At 41.0% G+C, this 24,452-nt stretch overlaps 1 protein-coding gene across 3 annotated transcripts in view; it reads left to right on the top strand.

Annotated features, from left to right (window-relative positions):
• KIF1B (kinesin family member 1B) overlaps positions 1–24,452 on the top strand; it is a 138,546-nt gene that overhangs the window by 12,624 nt on the left and 101,470 nt on the right. For all 3 annotated transcript variants that reach the window (XM_079777209.1, XM_079777211.1, XM_079777210.1), the window contains exons 2-3: positions 1,635–1,815; positions 24,223–24,299. In XM_079777209.1, coding sequence (XP_079633335.1) covers positions 1,710–1,815; positions 24,223–24,299 — 183 coding nt within the window. In that variant the 5' untranslated portion in view covers positions 1,635–1,709. The remainder of the gene's footprint in view (positions 1–1,634; positions 1,816–24,222; positions 24,300–24,452) is intronic.

Genomic DNA, 24,452 nt, shown 5'->3' with positions numbered 1-24,452 from the left:
TCTGAAATCAATAAAAAAATTTTTTTAAAAAAGAACCATCTTTAATGTAAAATAAAATAGAAAAGGGACTGGCAAAGGCATTTCAGCAAATATGAAAAGATCAATATTAATAAATACTATAATCATTTGGAACAAAAACAAAAGTCAGTAAACCAGGCAAAGGACTTTAACAGACAATTTTTACAAGTGGGAAATATAATTCATTAATTCATTCTTTCAACAAACATTTACTTAGTTCTTTCATTGGGTACTGTTCTAAGTGCTAGTGAATAAGATCTGTGAACATTCTGATGGTGGTGTGAGAGAGATGGACAATAGACATGTTTCAAAAAACAAGACTTCCAAATAGTGAGGATGCTGTTGAGAAAATAAGATAGGTAATGAAGTAGAGAGTAGCTTTTTTTTTTTATGCCTTTTCTTGTGGAAAACTTTTATAGTTTTGCAACTGAGGTTAGCATTCCTACTTAGTTATGTCGAGAAAAACTGGTCAGATTTAAATTAAGTTCTGTTGTGGTTCCCTGCTAATTGCACACAAAAGTATTTTTCTTTTTTCTTTTGTTTGGTTCTTGAATATGTTTATACTAGAGGTCTGGTGCACAAAATTCCTGCACGGGCAGGGTCCCTAGGCCTGGCCGGTGATCAGGGCCGATTGGGGCCTTCCGGCTGCCGGCCAAGGCCTTCCTTTTGGCTGCCAGTCAGCCCTTCCTTCCCTGGCTGCCGGCTGCCGGCTGCCGGCTGGGGCCTTCCTTCATTCCGAGCTGCCCCCTGGTGATCAGTGCACATCATAGCAAGCTGTCGAACTCCTGCTGTCCTGGTTGAACTCCCAAGGGCACAATTTGCCTATTAGCCTTTTATATATATAGAAGATTAACATGATAGAGTACAGATTGAGATTTGTTTTTTCTTGTGGAAATTACTTATATGGATTCTTTTCACAGAATAGTGTCTGTTTTGTTCTGTTGAGAGGGAAACTATTCCTCTGAAAAATGTTCATATTTTTTCCTGTGGCTTCATTCAGTAATAAAATGTAGTGATTTGATTCTGCCATGAGTCAGTGGCATGTCAGAGGATAGAACCTCCGTCTCTTGGAGTCTTCTCTGCTTATTGTACAGGATAGTTGTGAGGGTCAAATGAGATACATATGAAAGGGTCCATCTAAGTTAAAGAAATCTCTGAATACATAGAAGTTAAAGGAGTGAGCTGGAACTCTGTCCTTTGCTGTTTTATTATACATCATATAACTGAATGTTTCAAGCTGGAATTGAAGTATACAGAAAGTTCAGTGCATTTTTTTAAAGTAATAAGTCATTTTTGCAGATGGGAATGTACTTGTGTAAGAAAAACAGAGTAAGCTAGTTGCCTGTTATTTTGCAGTTACATTTTTTTAAATTAAATTATTAAGGTTAGGGACTTTTTAGGTATGGTAAAGAGATAATGTAGTAGGAAAACAAATTTCAGTCTTAATTTTCTAATTGGTAATTTACTGTTGAGAATATAAGACTTACAGGGAATGAGGTTTTTAGAAATGGAAACAAAAATAGCCCTAAGATAGAAGATAGTAGCTCATATGCTCAATTTCGCCCAAGCTTTCTTTAATTCTGACTGCCTTCTATGGAACTTTTTTATTTTCAAAGGAAACTTGGACATAACTTCAAAAGAAGATTTGATTCTTTATTTCTGGACTGCAATTATATAACAAGACCATCAGGATGTCGGGAGCCTCAGTGAAGGTGGCTGTGCGAGTGCGGCCTTTCAATTCTCGCGAGACCAGCAAAGAGTCCAAGTGCATCATTCAGATGCAAGGCAACTCGACTAGTAAGTACATGTTGTTTTCTATCAGTTATATTTCACTTTTCTATTCTTCCTCCGTCCCTTCTTGCTGTGATCAGAATACATGAGTATTTGGGTATTACCACTTACCACTCTATACTTTACTATTATTTTAATTTAATAATTGTATTATTATTTATTAATTATTATATTTTTTATTTCTTTAAAAAAACTTTATTGTTGAAAGTATTATATACTGTATGTCCCCTTTTTTCCCTACATTGACCCCTTCTAGTCTGCCCCTGCCCACCGCTCAAGGCCTTCACCACCCTATTGTCTGTGTCCATGGGTTATGCATACTAGAGGCCCTTTGCACGAAGATTCGTGCAATAGGCCTTCCTTCCCCTGGCTGCCGGCACCGGTTTTCCTCTAGCACCCGGGACCCAGGCCTTCGCTCTGGCCACCGCCTTCAGTCTTTGCTCCGGCCAGAGCCTTCAGTCTTGGCTCCAGCCAGAGTGCTGCTCCTGTAGCTACCTCCATCCCCCACCCTCCCCCTCATAGCAGGCATCCCTTCGCGCCTGCATGCGTGCTGCCCAGAGGCCTGGAGCGGCTGGGGGGTGGGGCTGCTGCCAGCTTTGTTGGGTTAATTTGCATACTCCTGATTGGCTGGTGGGTGTCGAGAAGTGGCGGTCAATTTGCATGTTTCTCTTTTATTAGTGTAGACAAGTTCTTTAGTTGATCATCACACCCTCCCCCACCCCCCCACTCTCACCTGCCTTCCCTCAGAGTCTGCAGTCTGTTCTATGCTTCTGTGTCTCTGGATCTATTTTGTTCATCAGTTTATTTTGTTTGTTAGATTCCACATATGAGTGACTTTAGCATGAAAGACTATCCTATATAATAAAGAGGTAATATGCAAATTGACCATCACTCCAACACACAAGATGGCCGTCCCCATGTGGACACAAGATGGCCAGCAGGGGCGGGCAGTTGTGGGCGATCAGGCCAGCAGGGGATTGCAGTTGGGAGGGACCAGGCCTGCAGGGGAGGACAGTTGTGGGGGGACCAGGCCTGCAGGGGAGGGCAGTTGGGGGCAAATCAGGCCAGCAGGGGAGGCCAGTTGGGGGCAACCAGGCCAGCAGGGGAGGCCAGTTAGGGGCAATCAGGCCAGCAGGGGAGCAGGCTGGCAGGGGAGTGGTTATGGGGTGATCAGGCTGGCAGGCAGAAGCGGTTAGGGGCAGGCAGGCAGGCAGGCAGGCAAGCGGTTGGGAGCCAGAAGTCCTGGATTGTGAGAAGGATCCCAGATTGGAGAGAGTGCAGGCTGGAATGAGGGCCCCCCACCCCCACCCCCCTGTGCACTGGGCCTCTAGTAGACTATAAAAGAACAGTAATCCATTGACTGTCCAGGAGAATAAAATTATTAGAGTATGTGGTAAAATTTCTTTAGTTCTGGGTAGTTATGAGAAATGATCTGGGTCTGCTTGACTTTCTGACTGCTGTTTTGTTTTGTTTTTAATCAGATGGATTAAAAGCTCTTTAAGAGATTTTTGGTGGCTAATTTTAAAAAAAGGTGTTAGATCTCACTTTTTAAAGATACATAGCTCTCTTTTTTACCTTATTTTGATTGTATAGAAAATAACGTCAGTTTAGGGTGGAAAAGTAAAATTACCCAAATATGTTATTCACTCTGGATGAAAGATTTCAGATGTTTTCACTTGTGGTAGATAACAAACTAGGGAAGAAAATAAGATTTCTGGTTGACCACCTTTTTAGGATAGGGCCATAAAATTTAGAATTTGTGAGGCTATGTCTTATGTACCCATTCTTGCTTATAACCCATAAAAAATCTTTCCAGAACCACTGAAAATATTGATATGTCTTTTTAAAAAATATATCTTTATTGATTTCAGAGAGAGAGAAAGAAATAGAAACATCAATGATGAGAGAGAATCATTGATTGGCTGCTTCCTGTATGCCCTACACTGGGGATCAAGCCCACAATCTGGGCATGTGCCCTTGACCGGAATTGAACCCGGGACACTTTAGTCCACAGGCTGACGCTCTATCCACCGAGCCAAATCAGCTAGGGCTTGATATGTCTTTTGATAAAACATTAAATAAGAATTGCCTGGTTCTTCTTCTTATTATTTTAAATATTTTTATTGATTTCAAAGAGGAAGGGAGAGGGGGAGAGAGAGAGAAATATCAATGATGAGAGGGAATCATTGATTGGCTGCCTCCTGCACGTCCCCTACGGGGGATCGAACCCACAACCTGGGCATGTGCCCTTGACCGGAATTGAACCCAGGACCTTCCGTCCGCAAGCTGATGCTCTCTATCCACTGAGCAAAACCGGCTAGGGCTGTTTTTTATTATTAAAAGTAATTAATAATTTGGTTAAAGTAGGTCTGGATGTAATATACTAGTCCTATGTAAACCAGTCTGTGGACCACCTTAAGCAAAGTGCTGAACTACCAATGGTTTTTCCATCATATTTTGTCCAAAACTTTTCTGGACTACCAGGATGCCCTGCTCTTTTCTGTCTTTCCCTTCCTTTTTGAGAGTCTACTATAATGTGTGCCTGTAGGGATTACAGAATTGTATGTACCATAGGACTTTGCCCTCAAGGAGTTTTTAGTTCGAGATAGGAGAGATAAGATATAATAAAATAACCTCAGTACAAAGTAAAGGTGATGAAAGTGATAATTGCCATAAAAAAGGATTTTTAAAAAGTGCAAACGTGAGTTTGGCAAAGGACACATGTAAGATTCATAGATGATAGAGCATTTTAGCTAGACCTTGAGGAATAAATAGAATTATAAACTAAACATCCAGTAAGTTTGGGGAAATTTTCAGAATTGTAGCTTATTAGAACTTGTGCTATGACTAGATATAGGTACTCCTCACCTTCATCTGGCTATAGTAGATTGCTTCTTGCATGTAAGTGTTCAGCAGGAGAAATTTGACTTTTAAATTACCATTAATCTACTGGAACAAAAATGCTCTTTCGCTGAATTGGCCTTGGAAAAAGTAGGGCTAGTTTTCTAGCTAAATACTTACTTTGTCATGGCTCAGGGCTTGGAGTAATTGTGGTTCCTTGAAAGGTGTTTGTTCTTGGAAAGCTAGTTATCTGATTGTATCAGAATCTTTTTCCTCTAGGATTTTTGGCGTTTTCGGTTTTCTACTAATATTTTCTATTTCTGCTTTTTTTAACATGGCTATTTATTAGTAATTTGACTAATATGTAATCCAGATGCTTTTTAAATGAGAGATTTTAAGTGAGCCACTTGCTATGTTTAGAAAGTATTAATGGCTTTTTTTAAAAAAAGAAAGAAACATTGGACTTAAGGTTGGGAGAGAGCATGCATTTTGAACCTAGAATTGTTGAAAAAATGAAATGAATTTGCTATAGCCACATGTGTTCACTGCATTAAAAGACTTCTATGCTGGCAAGCTGGCCTGAACTGCTGCTCACAGGGATTATAGGTGATTGCAGATGGAATGTTCCTGCCAAAAGATATCTTATGAAAAAGTAGAAGAGGGTGAAGGGTACTTTAGGGAATGTGCCAGATCTGAAAACTGAGTAGCAGCAGTTTTATTTAAGCACTTTCTGGTCTCAGAGGGAATATTTTCCATGGCACAGATAAATGTTACTGCCTTGACATTTTTGAGACCCGAGTGCATACACAAATGGCTTTGTTTAATAATATCCTATTATATTCCAAGTTTCTCCCACTTAGGCAGCATTTTTTATTGTCTAGTTAACTCCTTACCATAGTCGCCTGCTGCATTTTGATGAACTTTGTTTCTATTTGGTTAAGTGGTTAGAATTTTGTATTCTATTCTTTAAGTCTTTAGATATTTTTTCTCTCACTAGTATTACCTAATTCTCACTTGCATCTTAGTTTGGTTTCTTTTCTTGGGGCCTGTGGATAGACTTCTGAGTGTCTGTCAAGATGGTCCCTTGAAATTATATGCAAAATAAAAAAAATGTCTTATGCATTTTCTTTGGGAGGGAGTAATCACTTCCATTACATTTTTAGAGATCTGTGTCCCCCAAAAGGGTTAAGAGGCACTAGCCTTGAATCAGAATGAGATCTCCTTAAGTCTTTTCTGGGATAAGCCAGGGCTAATTATAGTTAGATCAGACTAAAGTGTGAATTTCATGACATAGCACCCAAAGTGCTTCACAGTGTGGCTGGAGAAGTAGGATAAACCCAGCTCTTCATCTACTACTTGTCCACCTCTAACCATGAGCTCTGACCTGAAAGATGGGATGTCTACTTTCTTTTAACCTGTCATTTGTCGGGATTCATTCTGTGAACTGTGTATCTTACTCATGCTCAATCATATTTCTCTTTATAACCTCTACCAAGTAGTGCATTCCTTTGGGAGCCACTAAAACTGCTGAAGATTTAAACTCCTAACAAGCACTCATTTTTCTTAGAGCAAAACAAAACAAAAAAACAACAACCTCGAAACAACCCAGTATCCATCAGCAAGGGACTAGATAAATTAATCATGTTATATTTTATTTACTTATTTATTCAGTCTCAATGTGGCTTCTTCCTTACTCCTTAGTTTAGGACTTCTGTTCAGCTAGTCTTCAGAGAGTTCTCCACATTGATTGTTCTAGATTTTAGTTGTAATTGTTACAACTACAACTGTGGTCCTGGGAGGAGGCAAGCACAGTGTTTACCTACTTTGCCATCTTACCAGAACTCCATGGTACATATATATTATAGAATATAGCAAAGAAGAGAATTACTGCACCACACACGCGTGTGCATGTGCACACACACACACACACACACACAGAAATCATACATAAACTACAGCCTCACAAGTTGCAAAGGCCGTATTATTTTCTTATTATATAAGAAAATACAGCACTCATGTATTTTCTTATATAATAAAAGCCTAATATGCAAATCGGCGGAACGGTGGAATGATCTGTGGAACGACCGGTCGCTATGACACGCACTGACCACCAGGGGGCAGATGCTCAATGCAGGACTGCCCCCAGCCCGCAGGCCCCAGGCCAGCCAAGGCGGGTGCCAGCGGGGGCCCCCCCTCCCCATCGCCCCACCGGTTGCCCCACAGGTTGGCCCTGATCGCCAGCCAGGCCTAAGGACCTTACCTGTGTACAAATTTCGTGCACTGGGCCTCTGGTATTAATATAAATTTCAAAACATGCAAAGCTGTGTTCTGTATTCCTTACCCCATATAAACACATGTATGGGGTAAAACTGTGAAGAAAAGTAAGGTAATAATGACAAAATTCAGCATGCTTCAGAGGGGGGATGGTGGGCAAAGAGATCTGGGAGGGTCATCAGTGGAACTGCAGGGTGAGAGTCGTGTTCTGTAACTGGCTGGGGAGTACCCGGGCTTTTGTTTTGTTATTGTTTAAACTCGACATATATTTCATAAATATATCTGCTACATATCTACTAAATATTTAATTTAAAAAGTACTATAAAAGCAAAGAAAATAACACAGTCTTAATCTTACAAATAGAGATGAGTGTTCCAGTGCCTATCTATACCAATGACCAGAAATAGGCACAGTTCATGAAATTTGCCTCCTACTCCCTCTTTCTGAAGCCTTCCAGCCAGTTTTCCCCTCCTTTTCCCCAAGACAGGAATGCTTACTTTTTACGTTACATGTCCATATTGATTAAATGACACTCAGTTACTGGAATGTAAGATGGTAAACAATAAGACGATAAAGAGGCTTATACAGCAAAGGAAGAAGAGGTCAGTAAAATATATTGAGATCAGCTTGAGTACCAGCGGCACTTAGTGTCAGGATGTGTGTGTGTATGTGTGTGTGTGTGTGCGTTGGGGGTGGGGAGTAAAGTTGCCTGTGAAATGATACTACATTTACTCAATTGGGGTTGGTTGAAACCAGTTTTGTCCTTTAGAGGGACTTTTGGAACGGGTATGTAAAGGGAGGGTCTCACACTGTCAGTTTCCTTCTCTCCTTCAGGGAGGATGTCCCTCAGCGTCAGGGTTGGGGAAGCCCATCATCCTTACTGCCCCTTCTTTAGCACAGGCCTGTCTACTGGCCACTGCCTTTGCTGCGGACCTTTTTACATCGGGATCCTTCTGCCCCTGTCTTAAAGCAACCTTTGTCTCCCTTCCTTTTCCTCAGATCCAAAACATACTTCGTTTTTTCTTCTATATCTGACACAATATTATTTAATATTTCATGACTTCTCATGTGGCAACTTACGAAGTGGAAATTCTGGAACGTGTCCCTACATTTCTTACATTTTTCTTCTACTGGGATAAAGTTTATGGTCATAAAGAAGGGCATTACTTAGGTTGCACCCTCTTCTAGATGAGATGTTAGGTGTATTTCTTTTTGTTTTCCAGTGTTTTTAAACTTCTATTGCATTTGATTACTTTGGAGTGTGTGAGCAAGGCATTTTAGTATGTGATAAAAATAAAATTGTGGTTGCTGAGCTCCAAGCATATCATCTAAACTCTTCTGCTTCTTCCCATCTTGCTTGACTCCCAAAATGCAGATGACTTTCAGCGTTTGTCAATAATGGGTTGGTTGATTGTATGAACAAAAATTAATGGCCTGTTGGTGTTGAAAGTGTGATTTTTTTTGCAGATTTTGTAGTTTTTCACAAGTACCTACTGTGGAGCTTATATTTATAGCTCTGGATCTGAGAACAACTAAGGATTATGTGTCTTATGGTTACTTCGATAAACAAAAGAGGATCCTTTTGACTTACCTGTCATTTCTTGTCATTGTTTTCTTTATATTTGGAAAATACTGAAGTGGTATTTGGGGAAAAATTACTCTGTAATTATTCTGGGCTATTTATCCATTTTCCCGGCAAGCTCGAGTAAGTAGCACATTATTTCTTTTTCAGTGGTTCTTTTGTCTGGCTGTGGGGTCCTTCTTACTGCCTTACTTCAGGAAGTTTCTTGCCTGGTAAAATATCTCATAAGAAAGACAACCTAATGGAAAAAGGGAATATTTTAAGACTATGTTTTATATCCCTAATCACCTTAAACAATTGGTGGCTCATAGGTATTCAGTAAATTGACTTTGCTTTACCTTTCTCTCATCTGCTATATGTAATTTTTCTTCTCATTATATCTTTTTTCCCCCAAATATCTTTGAAATATATACAAGATAATCATTTGTTTAAATGCTTGCTTTCTTTTAGAGCAAAATGAGGCTTGGAGTCTCAGGAATGCCTGGCTTAACCCCTCCGCCCCCCCCCCCCCCCCTTTTTTGGTAGCAAATAGCATATTACTATCCTTCTCACTTACTGACAACCCTTGCTGAGGCGTTATCCTCTGGTGTTCTTGCTGATAGCAGTTTTATGTCACTGACTTTCATCCTAGTTTAATACCTTTACTTAGGGGAAAAAATACTAAAGGAAGATAATTTGTTAGCTCTCTTAGTGCAGGTTCTATCTTTTTTGCCCCATTTTAGAAAAATGTATTGAACATATTTATTCAGTATATCCATAATTAATATAAACCAATCAGCTGTAAAATTTAAAGAATGCATAATGTCCTTTGTTTTCAAAACAAAAGCAGTTGACAAATTAAACATTCACAAAGCAGAAAGCAAAATCTTACCACTGAGAGAATTGTCATTAATATTTTGTTGGATATTTCTCTTATCTTTTCTTTGCACTTTCACATATTAAATAAAATATGTTACATATTGGGTCATTTTATATCTATATATGATGGCTGCAAACTGCTATTTAACTATCTGTCTCAGTTTTCCGATTCCACTTGTCTTGGCTTCCTAGCCTCTCTCAGAATGAAGTATACCGTAAAGAGCGGTGTTTGAAAAATACTTGTTAAAATTTTTTGTTGTTGTTGTTAGTTTTAGTACCCAAATTGTTTCATTCAGTGAGAATATATATATTTTAAAGGCAGGAACAATAGAAGCTATCACTAAATTGGAGGAGGCCTTTGATATTGTATATTTGCAACTGCTTTTTATTACAGGGTGTAATTTAAACTTCTTCAATAATCTAAATAAGTTGTTTTCACATCTAGATCCTAAAACAGCAAAGAGAAAAGACTGGGTAAAATGTAGGAAGCCTAGTCTCTCTTTGCTGCTTTGCATCTTATTGTTCTAGACTTTGGAGGTTGCCTTAATTAAAATCCAAACTGTACTGCAATGTGGCCTTTATATGTGCATTTGTTGTTTTTTCCATAGGAGAAAGTAGCCATGTCCCATTTATTTTATTTTTAATAAATTTTTGTTGATTTCAGAGAGGAAGGGAGAGGGAGAGAGAGAGAGAATCATCAATGATGAAAGAGAATCATTGATTGGCTACCTCCTGCATGCCCTACACTGGGGATCAAGCCTGCAACTTGGGCATATGCTCTGACCTGGAATTGAACAGCGACCTCCTTGTTTATAGGTTGATGCTCAACCACTGAGCCATGCTGGCCAGGCTAATTTATTTTTTATTGAAATACTAGAGGCCCAGTGCACAGATTCATGCATGGATGAGGTCCCTCGCCCTGGCTGGCGATCGGGGCCGATTGGGGTGGCTGGCCTGCCGGGGGGAGGGGGGGACCGAGGGAGGTTGACCCCAGCAGCAAGCTAAGGCACAGCCGATTCCACGAGGAATTAGGCTCCCTCCTCCCTTCTGCCTGGGTCTGGGGTGCGGGTGAACCAGATTCGAGCTGTCAGAGCCCCAGCAGCAAGGTCTGAGTCAGTGCACATCATAGCTACCAGCCGGTCGTCCGTTCGTTCGGTTGTAACGGTTGCTTAGGCGTTTTTACAGTATATAGAGACAGTTGCTATCCTATCTAATAAAGAGGTAATATGCTAATTGACTGTCACATCCCAAAGATGGCGGCACCCACAGCCACAAGATGGAGGTGCCCAGTCCCCTCAGCCCCCCAGCTGCCCAGGGCCGGCCTGAGGCACAGGCAAGCCTCGGATGGTGGCTGCCCAGCCGCCCAGGGCTGCCTGAGGCTCAGGTAATCAGGGCCAGCCGAGGCTTGTGCTGCCGGCAGTGGCAGCAGCAGAGGTGTGATGGGGGCATCCTGCCCCTGAGGGCTCCCGGACTCTGCGAGGGGCAGGCCAGGCTGAGGGACCCTCCACCTCCAGTGCATGAATTTTCATGCACTGGACCTCTAGTAACATTATATTACTTTCAGGTGTATGACATTTGCAGTTCTCAAGAGATGTTTTGGAGTTCATTTTTAAAAGTTCATGCCACCAACATATGCTGATTGCTTTTGTTAGTTGCCCAATGTGGTGTGAAGCGCTGTAATGGGAGCTAGGAATGCTGACTACAAAGGTCCCACTACTTTGGTCATATGGTAAGCGAAGTGTAGGTATTCATAGACTTAATTTTTGGTAGTATATCAAGAATTGTGCTTATTTTAAAAAACATTTCTATTTGTGGATGATTGATGTATAAGTAGAGTTGGTAGAAATATGAAATTAGGTTTTTGAGAATATCTATAGGACATCAGGCTTTTGTTATTCAGCAAGGATAGGCTGGGAGGGCACAAACCTCTCAGAGAGGTTTTAGTCTTGTCTTAGAGATAAATAATAAAAGCCGTGTGATGACTGTTAATGAAGCATTGAGGGAAGACATCTAAATAATTGAGGGATAGGGCCAGGCAAGGTAGGAATGTCTGGAAAGCCTTTTTTGTTTTGGCAGAACAGAAAACAATATGGCCAGAATTAGCAGAAGCTGCCTAAGTGAGGAAATGATTTAACTACATTTACTGTTTCCTTATGACATTGTTCTGGGCTGGTACTTAAGAATTCCTTTTGTAACGGAATATACTTGAGTAGGCAAAAATGAATGAAGGGAAAAACAAAAGCAGATTTTATTTGTTGTTTTTTGTGTGTTTTTTTTTTGGTACTCTGTTGCCTTTTAGTGGGGCGAGGGGAGCTTGATTAGTAATTAACAATAGTAATGAACACTTAAGCCATGTTAGGCACAACTAGGCACTTACAGATTTTAACTCATTTAATCTTCACAATAGTCCTGTGGCAGATACTTACTTTTTGGAAAAACAAAACAAAACACGTTTTTATTGATTTCAGAGAGAGGAAGGGAGAGGGAAAGAGAGAGAGAAACATCATTGATGAGAATCATGAATTGGCTGCCTCTTGCATGCTCCCTACTGGGGATTGAACCCCCAACCTGGGCTTGTGCCCTGACCAGGAATTGAACTGTGACCTCCTGGTTCATGGGTGGACACTCAACCACTGAGCCCCACGGCCCAGGCCATACTTACTCTTATTTCCCTCATTCATAGACAGGAGGATAGATACTGGCTAACATGCCTGGAATTGCACATCTAGGTATTGGGAGAACTAGAAAATGCTGTGTGGCTCCAGAGCCCTCACTCTTAACCTCGGTGCTATACATATTGCCTCTCAAAATATTTATATTGTTTTACTATTCTGTGTAAATACTGAATGTCTATGTCTAACTTGAATTTAACTGTTAGATTAAAATTTATTATTTTTTTCTTTTTAAAAAGTTTTTAAAAATATATATTTTTATTGATTTCAGAGAGAAAGGGAGAAGGTGAGAGAGATGGAAACATCAATGATGAGAGAGAATCATTGATCGGCTGCCTCCTGCATGCCCTACACTGGGGATCGAGCCTGCAACCCAGGCATGTACCCTTGACTGGAATGAACCCGGGACCCTTCAGTCTGTAGGCCGACGCTCTGTCCACTGAGCCAAACCAGCTAAGGCAGATTAAAATTTATTTTAATGTCCTTTCTTGATGTAGGGAAATTATGAATAAAAAGGATATTAATATTAGCTCAGACAGCTTTGTTCCATTTAGATTGAGTGAAAGCTAGCTGAGGCCTTCCAAATGATCTCCTGTCAAAATCATTCAACATTTTCTTAGTCCATGGTCGGGTAGCTCAGCCAAATATCAACAGTACAACGATTGAAATTTCTTTTGAGAGCCAAATTTTTTAAACTTAAACTTCTTCTAACGCCACTTCTTCAAAATAGACTCGCCCAGGTTGTGGTATTTTATGGAAGAGCCATACTCAAGGGGCCAAAGAGCCACATGTGGTTCGCGAGCCGCAGTTTGCCAACCACGGGGTTAGAGCATCATCCCGATACGCCCAGGGGTTGGGAACCTCCGGCTCGAGGGCCACATAAGGCAAGTGAAATCATTTGGTCTGGCCTTGCAAAGACATTAGGGATGAGTTAATTTAATGTTTGACCAAATATAGCAGGCTAATTTTTATTTTTTTTATTTTTTATTTATTTATTTTTTTAAATTTCTTTATTGATTAAGGTATCACATATTTGTCCTTGTCCCCCCATTCCCATCCCACACCCCTCCCCACACATGCCCCCACCCCCCTGTTGTCCTTAACCGCTGGTTAGGCTCATATGCCTGCACGCAAGTCCTTTGGTTGATCTCCCCCTTTACCCCCACCCTTCCCTACCCTCCCCCTGAGGCCCGACATTCTGATCCGTGCCTCCTTGTTTCTGGGTCTGTTCTTGTTCATCAGTCTATGTTGTTCATTATTTCCCCTAGATGAGTGAGATCATGTGCTATTAGAAATATACTTATAAGAACCGAAAATGAGACAAGCAATAATGGTTATGGTGACAGGCAAATGAATCAGTGTGTAGTGAGTTTCTTTCTGGGCCAACAGTTCTTTTGAGACCCAATTTCAATGTCCAACAGTTCCTTATGTGTACATGTCAGCACTGACATTTCAGTTCTGGATGGTGGACAAATGGTGGTAATGCAGGTCCGACTCTCTCTGGTTTGGTCCTGGGCAATCTGCAGTGATGCACAGCTGCTAACTGCTAGTATGGGAAGGCCACATCAGCGTCTTCCGTCTCTGGACTGCTTCTCTTCTGTCTTCATGGCTGGAGTAGTCCTGTCAATTCCTCTCTTGCTGGAATCCACATGGTCTCGGAGTTGTTTTCTGAAAATATACAAACATATTCTCGACCAAAGGTTAATAAAGGAATATTTTCTATAAATTTGACTGGGGATCCTTTTTCAATTTTTGCCCAAATGATTTTCCTCTGGCTTGTTTTGTCACCTTGTGTGTTTTTCATGGGTGTCTTGCTTTTAGCCTTACAATTAATTTTCTAAAGTATTAATTTTCTAGATGTAATTTACTTACAGGATATTTTTCCTTACATGATATTCCTCTACTATCCCCTCCTTTTTTGATTTAAATGTTAGGAGGCTTTTGAAAATTTTATAATGTATTCTTGATGGCTTTTAAATTTTAATTTTTTGCACTATAATATTACTGTTTTAGGTTCATTATATGGTGTACACTTTTATCATGAGATGAAGTACCAATAAAAATTTTAGTTGACTCTTTAGGAACACCTTTTTGTCTGGTACAATTAATTTTTCTAGAATATTCACTTGTTTCAACTAGCCAATTTAAATTTGCCTGAAAACTTGACTACTATTTTACTGTCAAATTTATTACTCTAACAATAATCTTGTTTTACCCTGTAAATATTGGTGGAAGGGATTATTTGCCTTCTTGAGTAGGTCCTGAGCATTCCTGGTGGTAGGCTGGATTTAGATATCATAAACCCCCTTCCCCACACCATGGGTACAAGGCAACTCAAACAATTCTTGTTGGAGTGAGAGGGCAGCTGCTGTCGGCCAAGTCTCTGTCGGTCACCTGGGTCCTGATCTGAGCTGGGCATGGGAAGCACAAAGCAGCCATGGGGGCAGGAGACCTCCCTCAGAAGGGGCTAGGATTCAGGCCCCTGCAATGTTGGGGGGGTGAGGGTCTGTGCCCCACCTCTGTTGATCCCCAAATTCTCTCCTGATGGCCCCTCTGCGACTGTGCCTGTCTTAGGTTGTTCCTTCCTTGAGGAATCTTACCCGTCTCTGGCTAACCAGCCATCCGCCGGGGCCAAGCAGGGTGACGTGAGGTTCAGTTTTGTCTCCTTGGTACAGGCTAATTTTTAAGTTGATAATTTTGTATGGCCCACGAATGATGTTATGAATATCCAAATGGCCCTTGGCAGAAAAAAGGTTCCGCACCCCTGCAATATGCCAAGGTTTCAGGTTCAATCCTTGGTCAGAGCACATACAATAATTAACCAATGAATGCCTAAATAAGTGGAACAACAAATTGATGTCTCTCTCTCTCTCTCAAATCAATAAATAAAAATTAACAAACATTTGCTAAGGAAGAGTAGAATGATTGTTAACAGAGTTTGTTTAATATTTATTATAGTTAGCATATTTATTTTATACCCAGTTAATAAAATTGTGACACTAATAGAGCTGGTAGTTTTTCTTCCTATTGTATGTTTATTTTTAATACGAAGGGATTGAGTATATCATGAACATAGAGTACATTTATCCTGATTATAAGATTTGGAATCTAAGTTTGTTATTTTAAATAATTAAGAAATGTTATAATTATAGGTCTTTTGCTCAAATTCTCCTTATGGCAATATGCTTTACCACTTTATTATATTTCTGGAAATACATTATTCTGAGTAGGGAGGGGGCTGCTTATGGGTTTTGGTTTTATGGTTTTGGGATATAAATGGTGTACAAAATACTTCTATTGTGTGCCATTTTTCTTAATTTTGGCTATGGGAAGATTTTGGAAGAGAAAGTTTGCTGAAGATGTCACTGGGATTTTTAACAAACCCCACACATGCTGTGATAGAAAAGTTAATATAAAGTTACAGTGTTACCACACTGATATGTTAATTGTAGTTGTAGGCAAATTCTTTAGTAGTTTGCCAACATCAGTATAATTGCTACATAGAGACTTTGAGATTTAGATAAACAAAATTATTCTGGAGAATAAACGGCTTTTAAGTACAAATTTTGTTTTGACTGCCTTGTTCTTTAATGGTTAGTAATTAAAACATTATTTCTGCATCTGTATGCTGAAGTAACACAGTAGGAAAGAAGGCAGGGAAAAAAGGGTAAAATTAAGGGACTTAATGAATTGTGTAAGGCTATTGACTTGAAGGGACTCCACAAAAGAGAAGATGGTCCTGGGGTTCATCAGTAAATGCAAACCTATGGAACATTTATGATAGTCCTTTTAAAGGCATTTCCATTTCTCTTGGCTAAGGGTCTGCAAGTAAGCCTTTACATGGAAGATGCTGTCCTGGTCTTCACTCCTCAGCTCTCCTAAGGAAATGCCAGTCACAGCATGGGGAATAAAACATTTGAAGATGGAAAGGGAAAGCTGTGCAAAATGTAGGGAGAGGATAAAGGTGGGATCATCTTCCCTTTGGACTTGGGGAAAGATACAATAAGATCTTCAGTTTTGAGGCTGCCTTTCTGCTATATGAAGGGAAACTTAAGAAAACAGCATTGAAACTAGACAAGGTCTGAATAGTGTTAGGGAGCCCAGCCCAGAGGTGAGGGTGAGCAGAGCGAGTTTTGGGGGAAGTTAGGATGTGGCCTGAACAAAGACTCCTTCCCCTAGGGAATCCAGAGGATGGTTATGGTAGTAAGCATTGTAATAGTAGCAGCTAATACAGCTTGACTTCATCCTGGAAACATTTCCGCCTCTTCGCTCTCAGCACCCATGCTCTCCTGATTGCCTGCCTTACTCACAGGCCATTCTCCGTTCTTCCTTGCTTTCCTGTGTGAACCAGGACCTTGTCTCTTCTCTTTGAGCTCTTCTCTGTCTCTAGAGAAGACAGACTCCCGAAGTGATTTTACCCAGGCTCAAGGCTTTAAATGTCATTGAGGGTGGTGACTACCAAATCCATTTCTCTAGCCTGGATCTCTCTATAGAACTATAGGCTTGTCTGCCCCGCTGCTAACTTAACTCTGAAAGCCTAAGAAGTATTTCAACAGAAATATTTATTTTTCCTCCCTACCCACCTAAAGTGGTTCTTCCTTCATTCTTGCTCATTCTTTTAGTTTGGGGTCCCTTTTGCCTCCCCTCTCTTTCATCAGTAAGTCCTGTCATCTCTGCTTTCACAAGCTATCTTGGATCCAGTTACTTTTTATCATTTTCACTCTTATATAAGTCAATACTGCAGTAGCCTCCTGTTTCTCTCTCCATGCTCTTGTTCCTGTGCAGTAGCCAGTCATAGTTTGGAAAAGTAAGTTAGATTATGTCACCCCTCTGCTTAAAATCCTTCCTTGGCTTCTGTCACTTTTAGAATTAAAAAAACAAACAAAAACACAACCCTCACACTGGCCACAAGGAATTTGGCCTCTGGCTAGCTATGTGATTTCACACCTTGTCAATGTCTACCCCTCTGATTGCACTGGTGGTCATACCTGTTCCTCAAATGTCAGATCCCTGCTTAAATATCACCTTCTCAGAGGTGGCAGCCTGCCCACTCTTATTAGAAATAACCACCCCTGCTCTCACCTTTTATCTCCGAACCCTGTATTTTGTGTGATGATAGGTCTGCCTCCTCCATTGGCTGTCCACTCCAGAAAGATGGAAATAACTCTTTTGCTTGCCATTACATCCCCAGCACAGTGCCTGGTGCATAGTTTATACTTAATAAATGTGCTCAGTGAATGTGTCCAATGAATGAAAGTGCTGTTTAACTTTTCCTTTCTTAAATAGGATCTTGAGATTTTTTTTACAACCGCTATTTCTTTAGAAAGATTATTAGCATGGAAGCCAATTCAGACTTGGGATACTTGGAGAGTTGAGCGCACTGAGTAAAAGCACAGACAGCAAAGGCACAGGGACTATTGAAGACAAGGCAGAAGATCAGGAAAATGGACTTATCTAGTTGGATGCCATTGTAATGTAGTATTTTTGTTTGTTTGTTTTAATATTTATTTATTAAATTGATTGGGGTGACATTGGTCAATGTGAACATATAGATTCAGGTGTGGGTTTCTATTTTACAATATTTGTATATTGCACCGTGTGCCCACCACCAAGGGGGTGGGAGGAGTAGGGGATTCTAATAAATGGTGACAGGAGAAGATTTGACTTTGAGTGGGTGCATGATTTTTTTAAAGTTCTAATAGCTTTCTTTTTCCTATGGGTAAAACACCATAGACCCTGACTGACATTTACCCTCCAGTCCAGCACGTCTCCTCTGAAGCACTGGACCGCGTAATGCCTGTTACACATCATTTCCCAGCGCTACTGCAGTCTCCCTTCTCAGACCTGCATGAAGTCAGGGAGTGGGCTATTACCTGGGAGAATAGCATTCCTGGTAGAGCAGTAAATAGAGTCCCTGAGCGATAATTACACTGTGTCTTTAATAAGAAGGCCAATGGACCTGGAGTGACCGGTGAATCTTTGGAGAGAGGGAGTGGGAGATGGAGCCATTATAAAGCCTCCTGGGGTTTTATTCGATGTCTGATGGGAAGCCATTGAAAGGTTTTCACTAGAACCTTGACAAGGATGTCTGAGAAAGCTCACTGCCTGCAATGTGGCGATTAGACTCCTCCAGGGCTCGGGGCAGGGGCGGGAGCGGGGAACCCAGTCAGGAGGTATTACAGTCATCCAGGTGAGAGAGATGGTGGCTTGGCCCAGGGTGATATGATGGTAATGGTAAGAAGCCATGGGATTCTGGATACATTTGAAATTGGAGCTGACAGGATAGATCAGAGTTGGAAGGTGAGAGAAAAAAGTCAAATGCGACTCCAAGATCATCTGTGAAAAGTTGCTTGTGGAGGTGAATCCAGGTCTGGAATATAAGAGAAATCTTGATTGGAGAAGAAGCCTCAAGTGCAGAGGAGTTTAAAAGGGACCTTGAAAAGAGGTATGAAAAGGTGATTTTATAGGAAATAAAGCAATATGAAGTATATAGCACTTAAAATAAGAGTTATGTTCTGACTCAGTCCGCAAAAGTCTATTCCTTGCAGGAAAAGTGGTCATTTTGATGCTGGGTGGCACCAAGGGAGGTCAAGGGAGGCCTCAACCCCATCCAGATTCTTGTCACAGAACAAGAAAGGATTCAAGAGTGTTACAGAGGATTTAACAAAGTACAGTAAAATTTTTAAAGCGATAGTATGACTTGAGAAGTGAGAGTGGGCAACCTCGGAGAATGAGACACCATTCGATGGGGTCTGGGTGGAAGGTTTTTATTAAACGTGATGACTGCTGAGGGCAAAGGTACTGAAAGCACAGTAATCACTGCTTGATAGTTTCATGAACCATCACGTGCAGGAAACCAGCTTCACAAAAGAAGCCTACAAGAAGTAAGTCAAAGACGACGTGAAAGCAATCAGAGGGAAACTTGAAGAACAGAGACCAGAAAGAGTAAAACCTTTTATGAAAGAGTAAATCTTTTTACGATGGGCTGCAGAACACATCAAGCACATCCATGCTGATTTCAAAACCTCCCAGTTCTTTATTGGTGAAAACAGATGGCATGGTTGCTCTGCAGCACTTCCGTGAGGATGGTGTGATGCAATATGATTTTCTTTAAGGATGGCTTAGAAATGGAAAAATGTTAACAAATTTGGCAATTTGGATCTATCACCTGTCATTGTAACTGGCTGCTGTTTTTCTTTTCTTTTTTAAAAACTATGAAACGCTTCATGAAATTGTGTGTCATCTGTGTGCAGGAGACATGCTAATCTTCTCTGTATAATTCCAATCTTAGTTATGTGCGAGCACCTGGCTGCTGCTTTCCATCTACACATGAGGCCTAGGACAATGGGACTGATGTTATCTTGAGCTCTTTATTTATTTTGACCTTGATATATTTGGAGCAGAGGCATTGTTTTTAGAATAACGTGTCATGCCCTGGTTGATTTGGCTCAGTGGATGGAGCGTTGGCCTGCGGACTGAGGGGTTCCAGATTCGGTTCTGGCCAAGGGCACATGCCCAGGTTGCGGGCTTGATCCCCAGTGGGGGGAGTACAGAAGGCAGCCGATCAATGATTCTTTCTCATCATTGATGTTTCTATCTCTCTCTCCCTCTTCCTTCCTCTCTGAAATCAATAGAGAAGTAAAAAAAAAAAAGAAAGAAAGAAATGACGGAATTAAAAAAAAAAGAATAATATGTCATGTAGGTCGTCTAAAAATAAAATGCATTTGAACTCATTTGAAAAAGAAAAAAGAAAAACAAGGTAGAATACCTCTTATTGGAAATTAACATTTGTGTAGTGCTTTACATATTTAATCCCGTGAATTATCTCAGTTTTTAAGAGGACACAAAAGTGAAACAATACCCAAGATCACACCAAAAAAATCTAAATATATTTTTATTGTTCTTCGTATGTGTAGAATATTAAAAGATACCGATATATAGGTACTGATGCTGGTCCTTTGAGTTCAAAACCTATAACCTTTCTAATTAAATGTACTGTCTCCCCTCTCCCCTCTCTCTCTTTTTTAGTGTCTAAAATTTTACATATGTCTCCTTTTTCCCCATTGATTCCGCCCCCCAGCCATTCCCACCCCGAGGGCAAGCCCCCACTGCCCCAGTGTCTGTGTCCATTGGTTATGCTAATATGTATACATACAAATCCTTTGGCTGATCTCTAACCCCCCCACCTTCCCTGCCATTTCCCCCCTCCTCTTTTTATTAATGGTTGGAAATATCCTATTTCTTATTTGCGTTAAAGGAAGTGGGTTAGATCTCAACTGTTTCTAATTCAGAAAGAAAAGTTCGTTGGGCCCTGCTGGTGTTGCTCAGTGGTTGAGTCTCCAGGTTTTTCAGGCTCGATCCCCAGTAGGGGGTGTGCAGAGGCACCTGATCAATTATTCTCTCTCATCATTGATATTTCTCTATATATATCCCTTTCCTTCCTCTCTCTCTAAAATCAATAAAAACATTTTAAAAAAGAAAAATCCTTTGGCACATTTGAAAACATTGATTCATTGTTCATGGAAGTAATAGTGGACTTATGATGAGTTCAAGTGCTGTCATTAATATTTTTGTAAGTTTTTTTCATTTGCAGAGTTCTGGGGTTTCTTAATCTTTTATCAGGAAATATTAAAGACAGTACAATCCTATATAATAAAATGGTATTACGCAGCTCACAAGATGGCTGCCTACGATCAGGCTGGCAGGGGCGTTAGTGAGGGACGACCAAATGACTGAACAAGCAGGCTGCGTGGGACGACCAGGCTGGCAGGGGGGTTAGTGAGGGACGACCAAATGACTGAACAGCAGGCTGGGTGGGGCGACCAGGCCGGTGGGGCAGCCGTGAGGGGTGACCAGGCCAGTAGGGGGGCAGTTGGGGGCGACCAGGCCAGCAGGGGGAGCAGTAAGAGGTAACCAGGCCGGCTGGGGGGGGGGGGTAACTAGGGGCAACCAGGCCAGCGGGGGGGGCAGTTGGGGGCAACCAGGCCAACAGGGGGGTCGGTAAGGTGTGACCAGGCTGGTGGGGGGGGCAGTTAGGAGTGACCAGGCCGGCAGGGAGGGGGCAGTTGGGGGCGACCTGGCAGGCAGCGGGGGGCAGTTAGGGGTGACCAGGCCAGCAGGGGGGGCAGTTGGGGGCGATCAGGCCATCACACAGAGGCATTGAGGGGCGATCAGGCTGGCGGGGTGGGGGGCAGTTAGGGGCGAGCAGGCAGGCAGGCAGGTGAGCGATTAGGAGGCAGTGGTCCAGGATTGTGAGAGGGATGTCCGACTGCTGGCCCAGGGATCGGGCCTAAACCGGCAGTCAGACATCCCGCAAGGGGTCCCAGATTGGAGAGGGTGCAGGCTGGGCTGAGGGGACCCCGTGCACAAATTTTGTGCACCGGGCCTCTAGTGTATATATAAATATAAAGAATACTATAAAACAACCCTATAACTACTACCCAACCTAACATAGAAATTACCCATACCTTCAAAGGCTTTCTGCTTACACTTTTCCCTTAAAACAGGTAACAACAATATTGAATTTTGCATGTTCTGAGGTGTCTTAAAGAATATTTTTTAGGAATTTAAAAAAATTGAATATTTTGGGTAAATTTAATCTTGTTTTTTTAAAAATATATTTTTTATTGATCAGAGAGGAAGGTAGAAGGGAGAGATAGAGTTATCAATGATGAGAGAGAAGCATTGATTGGCTGCCTCCTGCAAACCCCACACTGGGGATCAAGCTCGCAACCTGGGCATGTGCCTTGATTGGGAATCGAACCGTGACCTCCTGGTTCATAGGTTGACGGTCAACTGCTGAGCCACACCAGCCAGGCTGACATAACTATTATGTAAACAACTTTAAAATTATATTTTGATTAACTTATGTTTTTAAAAAGGGTTTGTTTAAAAAGCAGCTTGGTGTCAAAGCTGGAAGCTAGGAACATTTATTAGTTTCAGAAATTTCAACGATCTGGGAGGAGTGAATATTGAGGAAAAGGATTTTGTGTGTATCAAGGAAATTACTCACTGGTATAGTTTCTCTTTTTCTTTACTAGGGAAAAGAAAACAAAGGGGTAGGATCTGAAAACTACATCTTTCTTACGTTGTTCTTGGCAGAATTGGTACCAATTAAAAGACTTAATGATTTGGGCCCTGCTGGTTTGGCTCAGTGGATAGAGCATTGGCCTGTGGACCAAAGGGTCCCAGGTTCGATTCCGGGTCAAGGGCACATACCTTGGTTTCAGGCTCCTCCCTGGCCTGGGCCCTGGTTGGGCGCGTGCGGGAAGCAACCAATCAATATGTTTCTCTCACATCCATGTTTCTCTTTGTCTTTCCCTCTGTCTTCCACTCTCCCTAAAAAATCAATGGAAAAAATATCCTCCGGTGAGGATTAACAAAAACAAACAAAAGACTTAATGAAACATGCTTAAAAGATTTATAATAGCTAATTTTCTAAAGGTTAGAAGTGTTTGTTTTAACCATGTTTTTTTTAATGGTGAAGACTACAGAAGTCATATCCTATGTCTCATCTCGTCTTTGTCCTTATTGCTGAGCCACTGAAACCTGGAATGTGGTTCATGTAGCATGACACTAACTTCCTTTTCGCTTGGTAGAGTTTGTTTGTGGTCTTTCATGTTTTAGGAACTATAATCATTAAGTTCCTAGTTTTAAATGGGTAAGAAGAGTGGTATACTTTTAGTGGGTAGTCATAATATATGTGCATACTCATACATATATGTGTGCATATTCATTAAAGATGCCTTACTGGCAATGGCTGTATGTAGGGAATAAGCATTGAAATGATGAGTATTTTGGCTCAGAGTGGGCTCTGGAGCCAAACTCTCTAAGTTCGAATCCTGGATTGGCACTAGCTAGTTCTGTAGCCTTGGGTAAGTTATTTAAACCTCTTTGTGATGTTTTATCTATTAAATGGGGATAATTAAGCATCTGCTTTATTGAGTGGTTGGGGGGATTAAATAGGTTAGTACATAGAAAGTACTTATAGCTTGGGGAAGTACTCCATGAATGTTGGCTGTTACTTAAATAATATATGTAATGTCTTTTGTTTAGAAACTTCTTCTTTGTTTAAGTTACCACTTGTGTCGGGGGAGATGTTCTTTCTAGAACCATGTCTCCCTGTCACATGACTGTGTGCAGTGTGAGCCTTAGTAATACTCTCTCAGCATTTGAGGTTGGAACGTAAGTGCGTGGCCGTACCCAGTGGAATCCAGCAAGAGCAAGAGAGAGAACTAAGCACCGTAGCAACTGTTGCTATTTGTGTCCCGAGCAGCAGCTGCTCTGGTCAGATTTATTTTTTAATCCTGATCTCACTGATACCCTGGGATGTGGCCCTGCCTTAGAGAAGTAGGTTGGTCTAGATGTCTGGTCTTTGAAGAGGTTTCATGAACACATGTTACAAGGATTCTATTCCATGTGAAATCTGAGGAGCCAGCGCTTTATGTGTATGAGAAAGGGACAGAGGCTAAGCCTCAGCAGTCAGTCCCTGAAGTGAACTGGGACAGGATTAATCACATGACAAATCACTGTTAATATGGGCAGTGAGACTTCCTGCTTTTCAGTCAAAAAGTAATTTTGCTGTAAAAACATCCTACAGAAGATTTAGTGGTCTGTGATTCCACTGTACATACTCATATACACAAATGTACACACATACATATATGATCACTTACGTATTAGTTATCAGCTGTGGATTTCAGAAATAAGATTATCTTTTCAATGAATGCTTTATTACCAAAAGCTTTTCTGAAGTAGATAGAGCTTTAAAAAGAGTTTGTTTCAAATAGTGGCTAGATTGATTCAATAATTTTCTAATTTTTATTTCTGATGTGTTGAAGTATTTGAAGCCTTACGAAGCACCTTGAATAGTAATATGGCCCATTTCCAGATTTTGGCTGCTTTCTTACCTCAGATTCAGTCATAACTATTTAATGAGCACCTACTGTCTACCAGGCTCTGCTCTGAATCCTGGTGACACTTAGTGAATGTTACTGCTCTGATTATTTTCAAATTATATATGTAGATCATCTGTTAAAAATGAGAATATTTTTGTTTTTGAGTACCCTATTTAGATTCAGCAGTAATTTACTGATTTGGATGTTTTGAATTTACCATATAACATCATGTTGAACTAAAGAACAGTAACTGAGTGACTTATAAAATCAAAACATTTTCATCCTCTAGGTATTGTTAACCCAAAGAACCCAAAGGAAGCTCCAAAGTCCTTCAGCTTCGACTACTCCTACTGGTCTCACACCTCGGTGAGTATACTCATGGTGCTGCAGAGGAGCAGGGCTTGAAGGGTTTTTTAATGTGTTTCCAAAGAGCCTTCATGTCCAACAAGAAAAACAGAGGTTACCAACATCTAGGAAAATGGAGAGTGGGGCCCTTCGCAGTATCCTTACTCAGTATAG

The sequence above is a fragment of the Cnephaeus nilssonii genome (genome assembly GCF_951640355.1).
Source record: "Cnephaeus nilssonii genome assembly, chromosome: 7".
NCBI lineage: Eukaryota > Metazoa > Chordata > Mammalia > Chiroptera > Vespertilionidae > Cnephaeus > Cnephaeus nilssonii.
Note: the sequence above shows the minus strand (reverse complement) of the source record. Positions and strands in the feature narration are given on the sequence as shown.